The sequence below is a fragment of the Podarcis muralis genome, chromosome 16, assembly GCF_964188315.1.
Source record: "Podarcis muralis chromosome 16, rPodMur119.hap1.1, whole genome shotgun sequence".
Classification (NCBI taxonomy): domain Eukaryota; kingdom Metazoa; phylum Chordata; class Lepidosauria; order Squamata; family Lacertidae; genus Podarcis; species Podarcis muralis.
The window spans coordinates 23,392,461-23,412,207 of record NC_135670.1 but is presented as its reverse complement, the minus strand read 5'-3'; the positions used below and the strand labels follow the sequence as shown (position 1 = coordinate 23,412,207).

The window sequence follows — 19,747 nt, the reverse complement described above, 5'->3', positions numbered from 1 at the left end:
AACATTTTTGGTCTTCAGCCTAAAAAAGAATAAATCACTTCCTTTGGTCTTCCAGACTGCTGTTTCAACAGATCACCTGTTTTTGTGACCTCGGGTTGCTTCAGTTCTCTCCCTGGTCCCCCTTGCATCAACAAAGTAGTACTGGGACAAAGTTCACACTCGGGTTTTCTCATGTGCTGTAAGCTGTGTTTGATACTACATATTATGTCATTTGTCTCAGAAAAAAATCAGTAAAATTCAATATAAAATGATTAATATATAGGGATGCTGTTGAAGGGATAGCTCAGTCGGTAGAGAATGAGACTCTTAATCTCAGGGTTGTGGGTTCGAGTCCCACATTGGGCAAAAGATTCCTGCATTGCAGGGGGGCTGGACTAGATGACCCTCGTGGTCCCTTCCAACTCCGCAGTTCCATGACACTGATCTACAAGTTTGGTATTTCACGGGTCTGGAGGAGAGGAAATTTTACTCCAACCCCACAATGGACAATCAATACACACTGCCACACACACAGTAGTATATTAAATATTTTATTACATGTGCAGTTAGGCTGTTCAACATGGTCCCTAGGCAGAAGAGCACTTAAAATAGTTTATTACGAAGAAGCACAGCCTCACTATGGTACCCAGAGATGGGTAACTGATCAAGAGAAAAGATGCATTGTGCCAATGAGAGGACCCTGTCTCTCTCCACCTCCTCTCTTAACTCACAGCTGGGCAACCACATTTAAACCACCAGGGATTTTTCGGTCTGTGCACATATAGAGAGACCAAGCTAAGCAGGCTAGGAGGAGGACACTTTTGGCATTCCAGAGGCTGCAGAACTACAACTTCCGGCAAGCATGGCCAGCGTGACCATGGGAGTTGTAGTTCAGCAACATCCAGCTGGTTATAAAGGTTCCCCACACCCGCAGTATACATTCATTACATTCCTGAGAACGCTACCCTGTTGTGCATTATAGTCGTACCTCGGAAGTTGAACGGAAACCGTTCCGGAAGTCCATTTGACTTCCAAAATGTTTGGAAACCAAGGCGTGGCCTCTGATTGGCTGCAGGAAGCTCCTGCGGCCAATCAGAAGCCGCAGAACCCACGTCAGATATTCCAGTTCCAAAAGAACATTCGCAGACCGGAACGCTCACTTCCAGGTTTGCAAGATTCGGGAGCCAAAATGTTCAACTCGCAAGGCATTTGTCTTCCGAGGTACGACTGTACAGTCATACCTTGGTTGTCGAACGCCCTGGAACTGGGACGTTTTGGCTCCCGAATGACCGAAACCCAGAAGTGACTGCTCCGGTTTTCAAATGTTCTTTTGGAAGCCGAATGTCTGACAGGGCTTCTGCGGCTTCCCATTGGCTGCAGGAGCTTCCTGCAGCCAATCGGAAGCCGTGATTCGGAAGTCGAACGCTTTGGAAGTCAAACGGACTTCCGGAATGGATTCCGTTCCAACTTCCAAGGTACGACTATTTCCTTTTAGAAAGGTTTGGAGGCTGCCTTTGCAGCGATCAAGAAGGCTATTTCAAGGATAAGAACTGTTGCGGGGTGGGGAGAAACGAGTCATTTCCTTTGTAATCCAACAATACCTGCTTAGGTGGCATTCACACCTTAAAGGGCTATGCTATTACTTTAAAGCTTCATGCCTCCCCCCACAATGATTTCTGGGAGCTGTGGTGTGTTGAGAAGTCTCAGCCCCTTAGGAAGACCCCCTAATCTCCTCCCAACACTACAATTCCCAGATCAGTTTAATAATCAATCCCTTTCCCCAGGGAACTCTGGGAACTGTAGTTCTAGGAGGGGAGCAGGGGCCTCTTAACAACTCTTAATGTAATTGTGTTTGCCACAGCAAGCAACAGCCAGCACCCCCTAAGCAGCTTCATCTAGAGAATCATCAGCCTCCGGAACAAGCCAGACTTGGTAGTCCATTGATGGCAACACATCAAGCCTCCAAGCTTCTCATTCAGAGTCAATAAGATGAGCTCAGCAGGATTCTGACAAACTTTCTGGAAACCAAAATGCTGGAAGGAAAAGGGGGGGAGGAAGGCAAGGAGATGGGTATCTCCAGACAAAGCGGCAAGAGAAGATGGGGAACAGGAGAGAAGGTCAGAAAAGAGTTCAGAGAGGATCCGGACGGAGGAAAACGCGGCCAGCTCAATTTCTTTTTGCGTGTTTGGTGCAGAAAGACGACAGCCTGGCGACAGCATCACTGCAAGGGGGAGATCTTCAAAGGGATCATGATTCGCGATTCCATGCTCCGGACCAGAGGCACTGCAAAAGGAAAAACCGGTGGTCACTCGGCAAGGACACAGAGCAGAGGAACCTGTCTGCCACTGCCCTCTCCACGCTCACCCTCAAAAGGGAGCCCCACACAAGCGCTCTGGTCCAAGGACATCAATACTGAGCACTGACAATTCATAGAAGGACTTCTCCAAGGACTGAGTTCTCCCAGGGGTAATGCCAGGGTGGGCATTGGGAGTAGGCCAGCAGGAACTCACAATGCGTCAGTGAAGTTAACTCTTCGAAGAGACAAACGGCTCAGGTCTAGTGAGGACAGCAAGGCTTCCCAGTAGGTCTTGCCCTGATGAGGCAGTTGCGAAGACTGAAGGTCCCCACAGCTCCCTAAGTCTCCTCTTCCCCCAGGTCCTTCCCAAACAACCTGAGAATTCTCTGCCTTTGCTATGCTCTCTTCATGCCTCTTTTGGTTCTGGGAGACCAGGGAAGAAGGAAGCTGGTTGCAACAGGAGGGGGAGACTTCCTGGCTTCTCTCTGCCTCTTGGCCCTCCTCCTCTCCAGCCTCCGATTCTAGACTGCTCTCTGCCACAGACTCTCCCTCCTCACTAAACCGGGTTACCTCTTCAGCTTCTGACACCTCCTCCTTCTAGTTTGCTCCCTCTTCTCCCTCCGGCCAGTTAACTGTCCACGAGGGCAAAAGCAAGTCACCTGGTGCCAGGTGATTGACAGGTGGGATGGCCACGCCGCCTGTCAAACTGGGAGGAGGGTGGAGGAGATAAGGATTCAGCCCACTGGCCAGATCTAGTCCTGCACCCCTGGTGTGAGGGTACACCAGGATAAGCAACTCCTGAATTTCATATTCAAGCTCAAAAGAAGAATTTTGGAAATGGGACTCTAAGGATTAGGGGGAGGCAAAGCTTTTTCCTGCAGAGGGTGTTCCGAAAAACAGCTTCTCTAAGCGCCAGGGACTCTGTGGATGCAGGAGAGATCAGGCGAGACAGGGAGTGAAAAATAGGTGCTCTCATCTCTGTCTCATTCCTAGGGCCTGTCATTGGTTCTGGGCTGGCTCCCCCTACTGCTGGTCTCCTGCCTTGCAAGCCATCAGCCCTGGGTACCAGCCACCACCGTTGAAAAAGATGCCTCACCTGTATAGTAAACGTTCTCATCCCACCCTCGTTTTCTCCAGGCAGCGTTCCTCGTCTCCTCTCGAGACTGCAGGTCCCTGTAGGCTAGAAGGACAGCAAACCACTACATCACAGGAAAGCTCATCGACGTGGGAAGCTTTTCGGCTGCTGAATAAAGTGGCTGACTCATGTTAAGCAGCAGGAAAAGCTAATGCAGTCTTGGCAGACCACAAGCGTAAAATGAGTCAAGAGTGTGATGCAGCAGCAAAATAAGCTAACGCTATTCTAGGCTCCATCAACAGTATAGTGTACAGAGCAAGAGAAGTCATAGTACCACTCTATTCTGCCTTGGTCAGACCACACCACAGAGTTCTAGGCACCACAATTTAAGAAGGATATTGACAAGCGGGAAAGGGGGCAGAGAAGGGCAACCAAGACATGATCCAGGGTCTGGGAATCAAGCCCTATGAGGAACAGTTGAGGGAAACTGGGTATGTCTAGAATGGAAAAGAGCAGGCTGAGAGGAGATATGATAGGGAACTGGCGAAATTGACATACAAACTGCGAGACAAGGACAACTGTGGTTTTAAAGAAGAATGGGAACTTTTTACAAATTACTTAAAAAAACAACAAAATGAATTGGACTCCTTGGCAGGTTTTGAATAAACACACACCAATTTATTATTGTTAACACAAAAGATAGATAATTTAAGGATCTTTACAATTTTGTAATATGCAGAGAAGAATATGTGTTGAAAAACCAGAGAGAGGAGCTGAGGGGTGTGTGTGTGTGTGTGTGGGAGGGACAGTTTTTCTTAGGGAGGGGGGAAGGAAAAAATGGGGGTGTGTGGAAATGAAGATGACATGCTTTTGATAATTTGTTATGTTGAAATTCTTAATAAAAACTATTTTTTACAAAAGAGAGGAGATATGATAGCCATCTTCAAAAATCTCAAGGCAGGGGGTGTCACATGGAAGAAGGAACAAGCTCTGGAGGGCAGGACGCAAACTAATGGCTTAAAATTACAAGAAAGGATATTCTGCCTAAAGATCAGGAAGAACTTTTTGACAGTTAAGAGCTGTTTGACAGGGGAACGGTCTCCCTCGGGAGGTTCTGGTCTCTCCTTCCTTGGAGGTTTTCAAGCAGAGGTTGGATGGCCATCTGTCGTGGATGCTTTAGCTAAGATTCCTGCATGGCAGTGGGGCTGGAACTGATGACCCTTGGCGGTCCCCTTCTATACAATTCTCTGTTTCTATGAAATGTACAGAAGGGCAGGCAATTCGGGGTAACCCAATGGAGCTCATGGCCACAGACTTTTTTGAGAGGGGTGCAGGGCTGTCTTCCCCCGAGACCAGCGGTTCTCAACCTGTGGGTCCCCAGATGTTGTTGGACTACAACTCCCATCATCCCTAGCTAGAAAGGCCAAAGCTCAGGGATGATGGGAGTTGTAGTCCAACAACATCTGGGGACCCACAGGTTGAGAACTGCTGCCCAAGACCCTCTGGATCTTTTGGACTACAACATTTTTCATCAGCCCCATTTGGGCAGCCACCTACCCCACAAGTGGTGCACGATGTACAGCTCCCCGATCTGTGAGAAGAAGCCGCCCACAGCTTCCTGGTTCTCTTGCCGATATTTAATGGCCCGTGCCCTGTTCAGCAGTCAAGGGAGAGAGCAAGACACAAGCAAATAATAAATGAATCGCTATCATTGGCCATTTCTGCCCTACCCAAAGAGATAACGGCAAACCTGAACTTGCCCCACGACTTCAGGGGTGTAGCCCTCCAGAAGTTATGGGCCTCCAACTCCCAGCCAGCAGCCAACATGGCCCCAAGTGAGGGATGATGGGCGCTATAGATCAGCTACATTGGGGGGGGCACAGGCTCCCCAGCTCTGCAATGGATGCACTGCTTCCTTCGCAGTGTGCATAAAAATGCATGCAGCACAGAAAGCAACGTACAAAAGCAATGCCTTAAGGGGAAATGGCAAAACTGTCTCTTTCACTTTTACCTAACGAGAAGGACTTGAAATATATATATATTTGTAAGTACATAGAAACCAGCATTTCCAAAAATCTCTAAGCAGTAAAAAACATCAACAACCCACTTACGTGGCAAAATGAACTTAAGTTTGGGAAAAACGAGGAGCTGAAATTGACACATCCACCACTATTTGTGGAAGCTCAAAGCTGGCTTCCTGAGGACAGGTTTGGTTTTTTGCTGCTTATATCTGCAATCCCGAGCACGTCTACTCAGAGGCAAGTCCCACTAAATTCCTTGGGGCCTACTCCCAAGGAAGCAAGGTTAAGCTTTCAGCCTTAGAAACCTTTTTTTTTTTTTTTGCTGAAAGGAGCAGTGGCAGCTACTCCTCCTTGTAAGGTCTTGTAAGGAACTGTACCAGCAGCTCCACCTCCCTTAAATGATCTTTTGGATAAAGGCACATTCAAGGTATTTGAAAAATCCGCTTACCAGTTATTTCCCCACTCAATCATGGTCCCAGGCTGAAAGCAAAAGGGAGAGGTGATGTACACAGCTTGTAGTCATGATTGCAAAACTTCAGGGAAAGCTCTCTCGAAGAGTTGTGGTGAGCTTCCCAAGCTCAGTTTTTGGGGCATATCTATATATAGCTTCATCAATGCACAGGAAACTGAAGTGGTGCTCCAGAAACATACTAAAGGGCGGAAAACTACAAGGAGGAAGTAGTTGGAGGGAATGACTCATTGTTTCAGTTGTCTCTACACTAATGCACAGCGTATTGGAAACAAGCAAGTCGAATTTGAGCTTTTAATACACAATGGAAAATATGACCTAATAGGCATTACTGAAACCTGGTGGGATGAGACTCATGACTGGAATGTAGAAATTGAGGGGTATAACCTATTCAAAAGGAATACAGTGGTACCTCGGGTTACATATGCTTCAGGTTACATACGCTTCAGGTTACAGACTCCGCTAACCCAGAAATAGTACCTCGGGTTAAGAACTTTGCTTCAGGATGAAAACAGGAATCGTGCGGTGCCGCCATGGCAGCAACGGGAGGCCCCATTAGCTAAAGTGGTGCTTCAGGTTAAGAACAGTTTCAGGTTAAGAACGGACCTCTGGAATGAATTAAGTACTTAACCCGAGGTACCACTGTAGACCAAACAGGAAGTGGAGAGGAGATGCATTGTATGTAAAGAATATGTACACCTGTGAAAAGATCCATGACCTGGACCACGGAAGGCAGTTATATGGGTAAAAACTGTAGAAGAGCGAAACAACAGTGACCTTCCAATTGGAGGGGGGGGGAGGGTCTGCTACAGACCTCCAAGCCAGACTGAAGACTTGGATGATGCCTTCCTAGAGCAGATTATTACCAAACATTCAAAATGGAGGGATACAGTAGTCATAGGAGACGTCATCTATCCCAATATGCCTGATAAGAACTCAAATTCTGCTGAGAATGCAAGGTCCAACAAACTCCTCAATTGCCTCGCTGACCATATGCTTTCCCAGAAGGGCGTCAGATGGCCCGAGGGCCCGTGTAAGTTTCATATTGGCAGAAATGTTCCAGGAGATATTAGTATCCTGAGCCATAACATCCACCCCCTCCCCAAGATTCACCCCCCAGAACTCACTTTCAGCTTGTACGTCCTCAGTTCATAGATATTGGGCCCAGGCCGTGGCAAAGGCTCATTCCAAAAGCTGAACTCCAAGAGTAGCTGGTTTCTTCGGGACAACAGCATTTTGCTCCTCTCCTTCCGGAATTCCAGGTACTCCTGGAAAGGGGAAAGATCAGAAGGGTCACTTGGGCACTTAGCTGTGGGCTGTCAGTACTTTCCATGGGGGGGGGGGGACATGATCGAAGAGCTAGTGTTGTGCTGTGTAAGCATGGGATTTGGTTCTTTCAAGCAAGTTTCTAGTCCTCATTGACCAGAAAGTCATATGTTGACAGTACTTATACGTCAGATGGTTATTGTTTGGGTTATCCCAGCCACAATTTGAAGGTGACCTGGAAACTGCAACTAATCCAGAATGCGGCAGCTGGATGGGTGTGGCTGCCGAGCCCGTGTAACACCGGTCCTGAAAGACCTACATTGGCTCCCAGTACATTTCTGAGCACAATTCAAAGTGTTGGTGCTGACCTTTAAAGCCCTAAACGGCCTCAGCCCAGTATACCTGAAGGAGTGTCTCCACCCCCAGCGTTCAGCCCAGACACTGAGGTCCAGCTCCAAGGGCCTTCTGGCAGTTCCCTCCGTGCAAGAAGTGAGGTTACAGGGAACAAGGCAGAGGGCCTTCTTGGTAGTGGCACCTGCCCTGTGGAACGCCCTCCCATCAGATGTCAAGGAAATAAATCTGACTTTTAGAAGACGTCAGAAGGCAGCCCTGTATCAGGACGTTTTTAATGATTGATGTTTTATTGTGCTTTTAATTCTGTTGGGAGCTGCCCAGAGTGGCTGGGGAAACCCAGCCAGATGGGAGGGGTATAAATAATAATTATTATAGTTAGCCAGGGACTTGAACCAGGGGTCTGAGGCACAAGCCTAATACTCTACCCAGAGGTAGGGCCGCAACTCAGTGGTAGAGCATCTGCTATGTATGCAGAAGGTCCCAGAACGTCTCCATGTTAGGCTGAGAGAAACTCCCTCTCTGAAACCCTGGAGAGCTGCTGCCAGTCAGAGTATACAACACTAAGCTTGACGGACCAAAGGTCTGACTCAGTGCAAGGCAGCCTTCCTATGTAGGCAGGTTCCAGATGTCCCATCATTCTTGATCGAGGGCCGTGCTGGCTGGGCCGATGGGAGCTGGGGACCCCCAACATCTGGAGGGCATCGCCTTGGCTACCCAACTGTGCCATTAAGATTGCCGCTGGCTCTTTGCTGCAGAGACCAGCTAGCCAGATGTGGACTGGCAGTGGCACCGTCTGCTTGCCAGGAGCGTTGGGATTTCATTCCTCCATCGCTGCTGATGTGTGATTGTTTTCTTCACATGTCTGGGTTGACATTCCACAGTGTTGGGAGTCATGAGAGCGGAAGTTCAGTTTACACTGTTCCGTTATGTTGTGCTATTGCATTTTCTGTTCTCTCTCTCGGACGAGAAGGAGAGAGGAGCCATGATTCCTTTGTTCTGTAACACTTGATCTTGTAAATCATCATCATCATCATCATCATCATCATCATCATTCATTCATTCAACCATTCATAATAGTAATAATTTATTATTTATATTTATATCTGGCTGAGTTTCCCCAGCCACTCTGGGCGGCTCCCAATCAAGTGTTAAAAACAGTACAGCGTTAAATATTAAAAACTTCCCTGAACAGGGCTGCCTTCAGATGTCTTTTAAAGATAGGATAGCTGCTTATTTCCTTCACATCTGAAGGGAGGGTGTTCCACAGGGTGGGCGCCACCACCGAGAAGGCCCTCTGTCTGGTTCCCTGTAACCTCACTTCTCACAATGAGGGAACCGCCAGAAGGCCCTCGGTGCTGGATCTCAGTGTCCGGGCTGAACGATGGGGGTGGAGACGCTCCTTCAGGTATACAGGACTGAGGCCGTTTAGCTTACAATTCTACACCTGAAGTTCAGCTTCTCCTCTGAGCTCTGCTATGTTTGTGTGTACATATATCTTCGGATATATGTCGCAGTTGCGACTCGGGACAGAAGAGTGATGAATCATCCCAAGGGGCGCTTCGGAGGGAAAGACGCAGTTCCCTGGCGTTTTCCCAACAAGCAGTACATCTGGAGAAGAAGAGAGACCTGTGATTGGTACCTGGTTCTGTTTCAGCTTGTTCATGCAGTCCACGAGGGCCGGGTAGCCACCGGTGAATCGCCAGAGGTGCACTGGGACAAGAAGAGGAGAGCCTCAAATCCTTGAAAGCCCAAACAAAGCGATAGGCAAGAAACCCCAGCTGAAAGCTAACACCCACGTGGCTCACTGCTAGAGCATCCGTTCTGCACGCAGAAGGCGATTGTGGCTGATCTAGTCCTGAAATTCCCTTTTTTATTGGGAGGAGGAAGGGCTGAATCTCGAGGGCCTCCTTAGGGAATGCACACAGCATCTAGTAGTTGTGGATGTACTGCTCTTGCACATGGAGGTTCTGATTAGAGGCAGTGGCTAATGGATTACGCCGGCAGGGGTCAGCAAACCTTTTCAGCAGGGGGCCGGTCCACTGTCCCTCAGACCTTGTGTGGGGTTGGATTATATTTGGGGGGGGAGGGGGGGAAATGAACGAATTCTTATGCCCCACAAATAACCCAGAGGTGCATTTTAAATAAAAGCACACATTCTACTCATGTAAAAACACCAAGCAGGCCCCACAAATAACCCAGAGGTGCGTTTTAAATAAAAGGACACATTCTACTCATTTAAAAACACGCTGATTCCCGGACCGTCCGCAGGCCAGATTTAGAAGGCGATTGGGCCGGATCTGGCCCCCGGGCCTTAGTTTGCCTACCCATGGATTACGGGTTTGTTTGTTTGTTTGTTTGTTTGTTTGTTTTAAAGATGGAAGGGGAGAAAAGGCTGAATCGCTACGGCTCCCCGAGTCGTATGCAATGAACTTCCTGTCAAGGCAGAGCTCGAAGGCCCCTAAACCCACCCTGCATGGTTGGCCCTGCCCCCTCACCTGCCTGGTCCTGTTCACCATACCAAGTATTCCAGTTGCCAACCAGGTCGCAGGGGTAGTCCGAGTCCGAGTGCAGCTTTGGAAGTACCTGTTCCCTGCAAAGCAGACATGGAATCGACAGGCAAGGTTGGTATAGCCAAAGCTCACATTTATTATTAGCAGCAATTATTAAGAACAATACCTATGGCCTCACCTTAGTCCACATATGTCCCCACAACCACTTTGATCAGCAGAACTGGCACTGTTACAAGTACCACATAATGTCTGTTCCGCATTTGTAAAAACTAAATATTTTTGTGTGGCAGCACCTATACTTTTGCTTTTTTATGATTTTCAGTTTTATACATTTCAATAATTTTACAATCATTTTAACATTTCAAGACTTGACTTCCTCCCTCCCTTTCTGCGGTTGCTTAAATTACCCCCCCCCATATTCCAAATTAACTGAATTTACTCATCTACTTTCAACATATACTCTTATAAAACTGCAGATTACAATAATCCTGCCAATGTTCTTATTATCTGTTTGTAAATATTCAATAAACCATTTCCATTGTTTTATAAAAAGTTTGTTATCCTTATTCCTTCTTTTTCCTGGTAAGTTTTGCCATTTCTGCATATTCCATGAGTTTTTGTACCCATTCTTCTTTCTCTGGGACTTCTTCTTCTTCCCATTTTTGGGACAAGTAACATTCTTGCCAGTGTAGTCGCATACATGAATAAATTTCTATAAAGTTTGGGTAGTTCTGTCCCTATAATTCCCCAAAGTTCCTACACTTTGGAACTTCCTGCCTGTTGATATCAGGCAGGTGCCTTCACAGGAGGACCTAGTATTATAAAAAGTTGGAAAGCGTCTCTCTCTCTCTCTCTCTCTCTCTCCACACAATTTAATACACCTCTAGCTATTGTTGTTGTTTATTATATTTTAAATTATGTTCTTCCTTACACACATCCCCTACCTCTAAAAACAGGGGGAGCCCCTTCCAAGGCTGAGTACACACTATACAGTGGTACCTCGGGTTACATACGCTTCAGGTTACAAACGGCTTCAGGTTACAGACTCCGCTAACCCAGAAACAGTACCTCAGGTTAAGAACTTTGCTTCAGGATGAGAACAGAAATCGTGCTCCGGCGGCGCAGCAGCAGTGGGAGGCCCCATTAGCTAAAGTGGTGCTTCGGGTTAAGAACAGCTTCAGGTTAAGAACGGACCTCCAGAACGAATTAAGTTCTTAACCTGAGGTACCACTGTACTTTTAAACAAACGCTGTCTTTTTTTTTTTTTTAAGGAAAACTTGGGGGGGCGGGGAGCAGAATGCAGTACAGTCATACCTCGGGTTGAAGTTGCTTCAGGTTGAGCGCTTTCGGGTTGCGCTCCGCGGCAACCCGGAAGTAACGGAACGCATTACTTCCGGGTTTCGCCGCTCGTGCATGCGCAGATGGTAAAAATGACGTCATGCGCGGAAGCGGCGAATCGCGTCATGCGCAGACACGCAGTCGTGGGTTGTGTTCACTTCAGGATGCGAACGGGGCTCCAGAATGGATACCATTTGCATCCTGAGGTACCACTGTATCTGGAAAGGACAGGATGGATGGCATGGAGTATCTGGGGGCCCAGAAATGGAAAGAATATAAAGTTCCTACCAGAAAAGAATGGCAGGTGAAGCTGATAGACTATGCTGCAATGGCTAAAATGACTGGATAAGAATCAGAAATCCGGAAGACCAAAAGTTTAATAAGAAATGGGGAAAATTTATAACTTATCTTAAAGACCACCATAAACAGTTAAAATCATTAATAGGACTGGAATACCACTTGTAGTGAATAAGGGTGAATTTTGGACATAATGGAAGAGGTAAAAGATTTGGATCATCGTAAAAGATGCCAGAGGAAATGATTAATAATAGGACCCATAAAGGGGAGGGTGGAAGTCCAGAAGTTTCCTTGGAATCTTGTTTTTAAGATTTACGCTTGATATATCTCTGTAAAATTTTAATTTGAAAAACCAAATAAATAAATACTTTAAAAGGAATGGAGTTTCTGGGAAGATGGGAGTAGGAACTGGATGGCTCCCTGAACATTGCAGCAAATTTCCCGCTTGTGGAATTTTACTACTGAATTGCACTATACTGACGTTAGGCCTTTTAAAAAACCTCTCTTCTCAATCTCAGAATTCCTGACAGCGGGAGATACTTACGTCAGGCTGTTATAGGCATCCAGGCACTCAGGTTTCACATTGTGGACTGAAATGACAAAGAAAACAGTTGCGTTTGGCTTAGTATCAAATGCAAAGTAAGAGGGAGGGAGGGAGAGCGGAGGAAGCCTGCAGCAAAACAGTCTCCTTGAACAGGACCAACTCGTTCCCCTGGTGAGCTAGCAGGGAAATTCGTGGCTGCCCCACAGCAAGCATTCTGCACCAAAGAAATAATAATACATTTCCTGAAGCAACGAGTATTCTGTCCAGATAAAACACGCATCAAGAATCCAGATTCTGTTCCAGAATCCAGATTCTATTCTCAAATTCTCAAGTAACGGCAACAGGGTGTTTTTATTTTTGAAATGGAATCCTAGAACTGTAGAGGTGGAAGGCACCCAAGGGTCATCTAGTCCAACCCCCTGCGAGACAGGAATCATGGCTAAAGAATCTGACAGATGGCAATCCCACCCCTGTTTAAAGACCTCCAACGAAGAGGAGGCCACTACCTTCCAATGGAGCCCATTCCACTGTCAAACAACTCAAAAGTTCTTCTGAACGCTCCGTCAGAATCTCCCTTTTTGTTGTTTGAATCCATTGGTTCGGGTACTATTTCTCTGGAGCAGCAGAAAACCAGCTTGCTCCATGTGACAGCCCTTCAGATACAGTGGTGCCCCGCAAGACAAATGCCTCGCAAGACGGAAAACCCGCTAGACGAAAGGGTTTTCCGTTTTGGAGGTGCTTCGCAAAACAAATTTCCTATGGGCTTGCTTCACAAGACGAAAATGTCTTGCGAGTTCCTGCAGGGTTCCCCCCCCCCTTTTTCCCAAGCCGCTAAGCCGCTTATCAGCTGATCCGCTAAGCAGCTAAGCCGCTTAACAGCTGATCGCTAAGCCGCTTATCAGCTGATCCGCTAATCCGCTGATCCGCTAAGCCCGCTAAGCCGCTAATAGCGCTAATCCGCTAATGGGCTTGCTTCGCAAGACGAAGAGACCCGCGGAACAGATTCTTTTCGTCTTGCGAGGCACCACTGTATTTGAAGATTATTCAGTGTGCATTATTCCTGCCTAACCAGCACACATAATTCTGAATGTCTGTCTGTCTGTCTGTCTGTCTGTCTGTCTGTTTGTTTAGTATTTGCATCTTGCACAGAATTTGGAACTTCTTGGAGGCAAGGAACAGATTTGGCGGTGGGAGGGTGGTTTGAGTAAGTCTGCCATGGACGCTGATAGGAGATTGGTTGGAAGCAGGCAGCAAGGTCACTATATCACAGACAACAGAGACTGTCAATGTAGCTTCTGTAATCATGAGGTCGAGAAACTTGACTTGCTCCCCCCCAACCAATGCCTTAATATGTTTTTTTTTTTTTTTTATAAATTTTTTATTGCGTTTCTTTCCATAATTTTATAGGTTACAAACAAATAACATAATTGCAAGAAACAAATTTTCCCTTTTTTTTTTAACAACAAAAACAAACAAAAACAACTTGGACTTCCCCACCCCTTCCGATTCTGCGTTATTTACATTAACAATGTCAGCATTTTGTTACCTTATTTCATGCCTTATTGTAACTTTCCAATGTTATGTACCCAAATTCGATATATTGTATCTCATATTCGATGCCTTTAAAATAAACATAACATGTTCGATTCAAATTGTCTCCTTTTCTCTTTTATCACTTATTTTACAATTTACTTAATCATAATTGCAGAAGCATAACTTTTCCTAATCATGCACTATCTTAAGATTCATACAGCTTGTAGTATTTTTGCAAATAGTCTTTAAATTTTTTCCAGTCCTCCTCAATTGTTTCTTTATCCAAATCTCGGATTCTGCCGGTCAGTTCAGCTAATTCCATGTAGTCCATCAACTGCGTCTGCCATTCTTCCAACCAATGCCTTAATATGAAGCGATTTCTCCTTCATCCTTTTACAATCCATTCATCTCCCATTTGAGATGCGACCATCAATTGAGACAGCCTATCCAGATCCAGAGAAACATCTGGAGAGACCTAATTGGACTAGAGACTTCCTAGATGAGGATGAATCCTGACAAGACAGAAGTACTGTTTTGGGGGGGACAGGAGGCGGGCGGGTGTGGAGGACCCCCTGGTCTTGAATGGGGTAACTGTGCCCCTGAAGGACCAGGTGCGCAGCCTGGGAGTCATTTTGGACTCACAGCTGTCCATGGAGGTGCAGGTCAATTCTGTGTCCAGGGCAGCTGTATACCAGCTCCATCTGGTACGCAGGCTACCTGCCCACGGACTGTCTCGCCAGAGTAGTGCATGCTCTAGCTATCTCTCGCTTGGACTACTGCAATGTGCTGTACGTGGGGCTACCTTTGAGAGTGACCCGGAAACTACAACTAATCCAGAATGCGGCAGCTAGACTGCTGACTGGGAGCGACCGCCAAGACCACATAACACCCGTCTTGAAAGAACTATCCCAGTACGTTTCCGAGCATAATTCAAAGTGTTGGTGCTGACCTTTAAAGCCCTAAGTGGCCTCGGTCCAGTATACCTGAAGGAGCGTCTCCATCCCCATCGTTCTACTGAGGTCCAGCTCCGAGGGCCTTCTGGCGGTTCCCTCCCTGCAAGAAGCCAAGTTACAGGGAACCAGGCAGAGGGCCTTCTCGTGGTGGCGCCCTCCCTGTGGAATCCCTCCAACCAGTTGTCAAAGAGAACAACAACTACCTGACTTTCAGAAGACATATGAAGGCAGCCCTGTTTAGGGAAGCTTTTAATGTTTGACACACTATTGTATTTTAATGTTTTGTTGGAAGCTGCCCAGAATGGCTGGGGAAGCCCAGCCAGATGGGTGGGCTATAAATAATAAATTATTATTATTATTATTATTATTATTATTATTATTATTATTATTATTATTATTATTAACTTCTTCTAAGCAGTGGTTCCAGCTTTAAGCTGCTGCTCTGCTTTGTCTCTGAGAAATAAGACGCCAGCTGCTATTGCTGTTGGTTATTGTACAGTCGTACCTTGGAAGCTGAACGGAATCCATTCCAGAAGTCCGTTCGACTTCCAAAACGTTTGGCAACCAAGACGCGGCTTCCGATTGGCTGCAGGCGCTTCCTGCATGCAATCGGAAGCCGCATCGGATGTTCAGCTTCCAAAGAACGTTCGCAAACCGGAACACTCACTATTGCAGCGTTTGGGAGCCAAAACGTTCAACTGGCAAGGCGTTTGGCTTCCAAGGTACGACTGTATTTTGAATTATGTTTCTTATATGTGAAAAAGTAAAATAATAATTTTAAAATGTATATATTAAAAAGTTTTCAGAAAGCCAAAGTTCTGCACCAAGAAGGTTCCATGGTTTTTACGCAAAGCATGGAAGGCTTTTCGTTGATCACCCACTTCCCCAAGCTGCTCTGCTGAACAGAAGACGCGAAATCTGCTGCTGCTGCTTACAGTCCTTACCCGCGGACCAGCCCCCGGCCCTCACCCGTGCAGAAAGCAACACAGAGGCTTACGACAAGAGCAGAGGGGAAAGGAAGCTTAGGGACGAGGGGGGTGGTGGCTCACACTGGATCTTGTACAGGTGGTTGGTCTCTTTCTTTGACAGGAGGTTGGAATGGGCATCCTTTCGGGGGTCCACTTTGTGGACGAAGAGGGAACGGAACCAGCTGCTTTCGTGGTCTTTGGAGTAGTCCCTAAAAAAAAAAAAGCAGGTGTCAGAAAGGCACCCCACAAAAGAAAAGAGGAGGTAGCAGCCTTCGCAGCAAAACATCTGGACCAGGTTTCTGAATTGCTACTCGCCTGGTTGCCTATGGCGAGTGAGACATGATCTCCAGGTGACCAAGGAACAGGACGAATGTCAATTCATTACTTCTCAAAGGCCAATAATGAGTTTCAGTCCCTGCATAATCAGCATAAGGGTTCTGAAGCAAGTAGCCTTCCTTGTTTTAAGTTATTATGCCCTTGTGTTGTGGATAATTCTGCATCAGTTCGCATGGGCTCTTAAAAAATGAGCTGCTGGAGGACGAATGGAGCATTTTGCAGCTTGGAAAACTATGCTACTGGTTTACCGTATTTTTCACTCTATAAGACGCACTTTTTCCCCTTCAAAAATTAAGGGGAAATGTGTGTGCGTCTTATGGAGTGAATGCAGGCTCCTTGGCTTCAGCGATAGCAATGCGAAGCCTCCGAAGCGCAGAAGGAGAGCTCCCCCCGCACTCCGGGGGCTTCAGGCGGCTATCCGCAAGCCTTTGGAGCGCAGCGGGAGTTCCCACTGTGCTCCGAAGGCTTGCGGATAGCTGCCTGAAGCCTGGAGAGTGAGAGGGGTCGGTGCACACCGATCCCTCTTGCTCTCCAGGCTTCGCTTCGCTGGAGAGGCGCTGCACAGTTTTCCCTCTCTGCGCAGCGCCCCTTCAGCGAAGTGGGAGGAGAAATGGAAGGGGCTCCGTTTCTCCTGCCGCTTCGCTGAAGGGGCGCTGAGCAGAGGGGGGGATTTTTTTTCCTGTTCTCCCCCTCCTATGGTCCGGTGCATCCTATCGAGCGAAAAATACAGTACTTTAGTTTCGTGTACCAGCTTGCTCCAAGCTTCATTCCCAGCTGTAAAATGGAAACAGCTGAAAACATTTTTGTTCCGGCAAGCCTATCCAGACATGCAGAACGTCAGCATCTGTTATAACCTGCTTTTTACCTTATTGTTGATTTTAAAATTATTTTAAAACAGTTGTTTTAAACTTTTTCTAATGGTAATTTTAACGTTTTGCAAACTGCTTTGAGTTGTTATTACAATCCATCGGTATATAAATCTTGTGAAATAGAGTGAAATGTGAATCAGGACAGACCCCACATTTCACCTCTAACCCCCCCCCCCCTGCAAAATCTAGGAGATGGAGAATTATAATACAGAACTACCTCACAAGGTTCTTTGTATGGATAACTGACATGAAAGGGAAGTTTACGGTACAAATATGCTTATATAGAAATTCTGACCAAGCTTCTCTCTCTCTTAAGCTCTCCCCACGTAAAAATAAAATATCTATCTGCAAAAGCTGCAAAATAAAAAATGAACGGCTTCTCCCGAACACAGCTCTACCCAGCAATGGGTACCATTTCACTCCAGCCAATGTTATGGATCTAATATTCTGCTCTTATCTAAGATGGCAACTAGATAAATAAAGAGAGAGAGGGAGAGAGACCCTTTCTTTGCAGCCAAGACCTTTGCACCAACGCTGGTCATTCATTAACTTCAGAAAATAGATGGTAAACAATCCATCAGGGAGGCCCGGCTAACTCAACAGGATTCCCACTGGCCCCTTCAGGGGCTGTAACTATGTGAACATGGACACCAGGGTTCCCCAACCTGGTGCCCTCCAGCCGTAAGATGCTGGGATTGATGGCAGCTGGAATTCAAAACTGCTGGAAGGCACCAAGTTGGAGAAGTCAGATCTGTTAGCCAAGGGCTGGTAGCTAATCTCTAGTCCAAAATTCCAGCTTTCCAAATAATTTGTTACTTACAGCACAAGCCTAATAAGTCCATCTACTCAGACAAAAATCATGCTGGATTCAGTGGGGTTTACTTGCAGGTCAATGGGATTAGCTTTGCAGCCTAAGGTGTCATAGAATCTTAAGAGTTGGAAGGGACCCAAGGGGCATCTAGCCCAACCCCCTGCAATGCAGGAATCTCAGCTAAAGCATCCATGACCGACAGGAGAAGGGGAAAAGAGAAGACTCTCAAAATCAAGCAAACGAGCATTTTAAAACAGGGTTGCATCCAACCAAGTTAAGAGCAGGCCCCTTGAAGTTCATGGCACTAGGTTAAGTAACGTCCATTCATTTCAATGGGCTTCCTAGGAGTAGGACCCCAACGTTGGATACGACCCCAAAGTCCACTGCGTTTTAAGAGCTTCCAGCGCCAGGCCTCACCAGCCCTCCAAGGGCGCAAAGTGAAAACGACCCTTTTCCTTCCTCCCGGGTTTGTTGCGGGCCTTGGTTGCGATCCTAAGGCAGGCTTAATCTCCCCCCCCCCCCCGCAAGCCTGCTGGAGATTAACCCTTTGCCGCCCAGGGAGCGCCCGTGGCGCAAGCAAAGGCGCAAGACTTTGGGCATGGAGAGGTGCGCAAGGCAGCATCGGCAAAGTGAAAACGATTTTGTTTCTTCCCGGGGTTTGTTGCGGGCCTTGGTAGCGATCCTAAGGCAGGCTTGATTTCCCTCCCGCCCCCCCCCCGCCTCCTCTTTGCCGGAGTTTAACCCTTTGCCACCCGGGAAGCGCCCGTGGCGCAAGCAAAGGTGCAAGGCTTTGGGCATGGAGAGGTGCGCAAGGCAGCATCGGGGGAGGGCTCCGGGTGGGGTGGGGAGGGGAGGGGAGGGCAAGCTGCTCACCGGCCCCCGCCGCTGCCGCGGGCCAGGCAAGGGTCTCCGCCCCGCAGCGCCGCCAGGAGCAGCAAGCGCCGCGCCGGCATCCCGCACGCCCACGTCGCCATCTTCGCTCTCGCCCGCGGCTCCAGCAAGACCCGGACGAGAGGAGGGAAGAGGAGGCGCTGCCGCTGCCGTCGCCGCAGCGACGCTTTGGGGCGGATCTCGGTGCTCCGATGCGGCACACGCCCCCCTCTCCCCGGGCGTGGGAGGGACCCCTGGGGTCTCCTTACAGCCGCAAGGGGGCGTCAGCGGCCGGCAGCCTTCATACGGACTAGCCACCTGACGCCATCCCTCTAAAGCGCGTTCGAAGGGCAGGCTTTCCTGCAAGGGATTCTGGGGCTTGTAGTTCACCCCTCGCAGAATTACAATGGCCGGCTGCCCTTAACGAACTACAGCGCCCAGAATTCTTTGGGCGGGGAAAAATGCTTCGAAGGTTGCAGCGTTTGGGGCTTTTTAAATTTAAGTTTAGAGAAAAGGCGATTGAGAGGCAACACGACAGAAGTTTGCAAAAGTATGCATGGTACTGAGGAAAAGCTTTTCTCCTGTGAGTTCAACAGCATTCTTTTTGCCTTAGCTTCACAGGTTTTAAACTTTGTCCCAAGGACTTCTTAACTTTCTGTCCTTGTAGTTAAAGCTCTGGTTTTCCCAGTGGTGATGTATGGAAGCGAGAGCTGGACCCTAAAGAAGGCTGATCGCCGAAGAATTGATGCTTTTGAATTATGGTGCTGGAGGAGACTCTTGAGAGTCCCATGGACTGCAAGAAGATCAAACCTCTCCATCCTTAAGGAAATCAGCCCTGAGTGCTCAGTGGAAGGACAGATCCTGAAGCTGAGACTCCAATACTTTGGCCACTCCCTAGAAAAGACTCCCTAGAAAAGACCCTGATTCTGGGAAAGATGGAGGGCACAAGGAGAAGGGGACGACAGAGGACGAGATGGTTGGACAGTGTTCTCGAAGCTACCAGCATGAGTTTGATCAAACTGCGGGAGGAGGTGGAAGACAGGAGTGCCTGGCGTGCTCTGGTTCATGAGGTCACGAAGAGTCGGACATGACTAAACAACAACAATAATATAACTAGTGATCCGCGCCCACCAACAAACAAAATTCCAGCTAGTTTGAGGAACGGTTGGCTTGCTTGGGAAAGCTGATCTCATAACACTAGCACTCATCATCACCAGTATTTATATATTACTTCATACGCAAAACCCCTGATATAGAA

At 47.6% G+C, this 19,747-nt stretch overlaps 1 protein-coding gene across 1 annotated transcript; it reads right to left on the bottom strand.

Moving 5' to 3' along the window:
* Positions 1 to 514: 514 nt before the first annotated feature.
* On the bottom strand, positions 515 to 18,792 carry NIPSNAP1 (nipsnap homolog 1). The gene is made up of 10 exons (XM_028710223.2): positions 18,493 to 18,792; positions 15,685 to 15,812; positions 12,150 to 12,195; positions 9,956 to 10,050; positions 9,100 to 9,170; positions 6,968 to 7,108; positions 5,820 to 5,851; positions 4,908 to 5,002; positions 3,372 to 3,455; positions 515 to 2,262 (listed from the first exon to the last, which is right to left on the bottom strand). The coding sequence occupies exons 1-10, from the start codon at positions 18,591 to 18,593 to the stop codon at positions 2,198 to 2,200; spliced, it is 858 nt and encodes a 285-aa protein (XP_028566056.1). The 5' UTR covers positions 18,594 to 18,792; the 3' UTR covers positions 515 to 2,197.
* Positions 18,793 to 19,747: the final 955 nt, after the last annotated feature.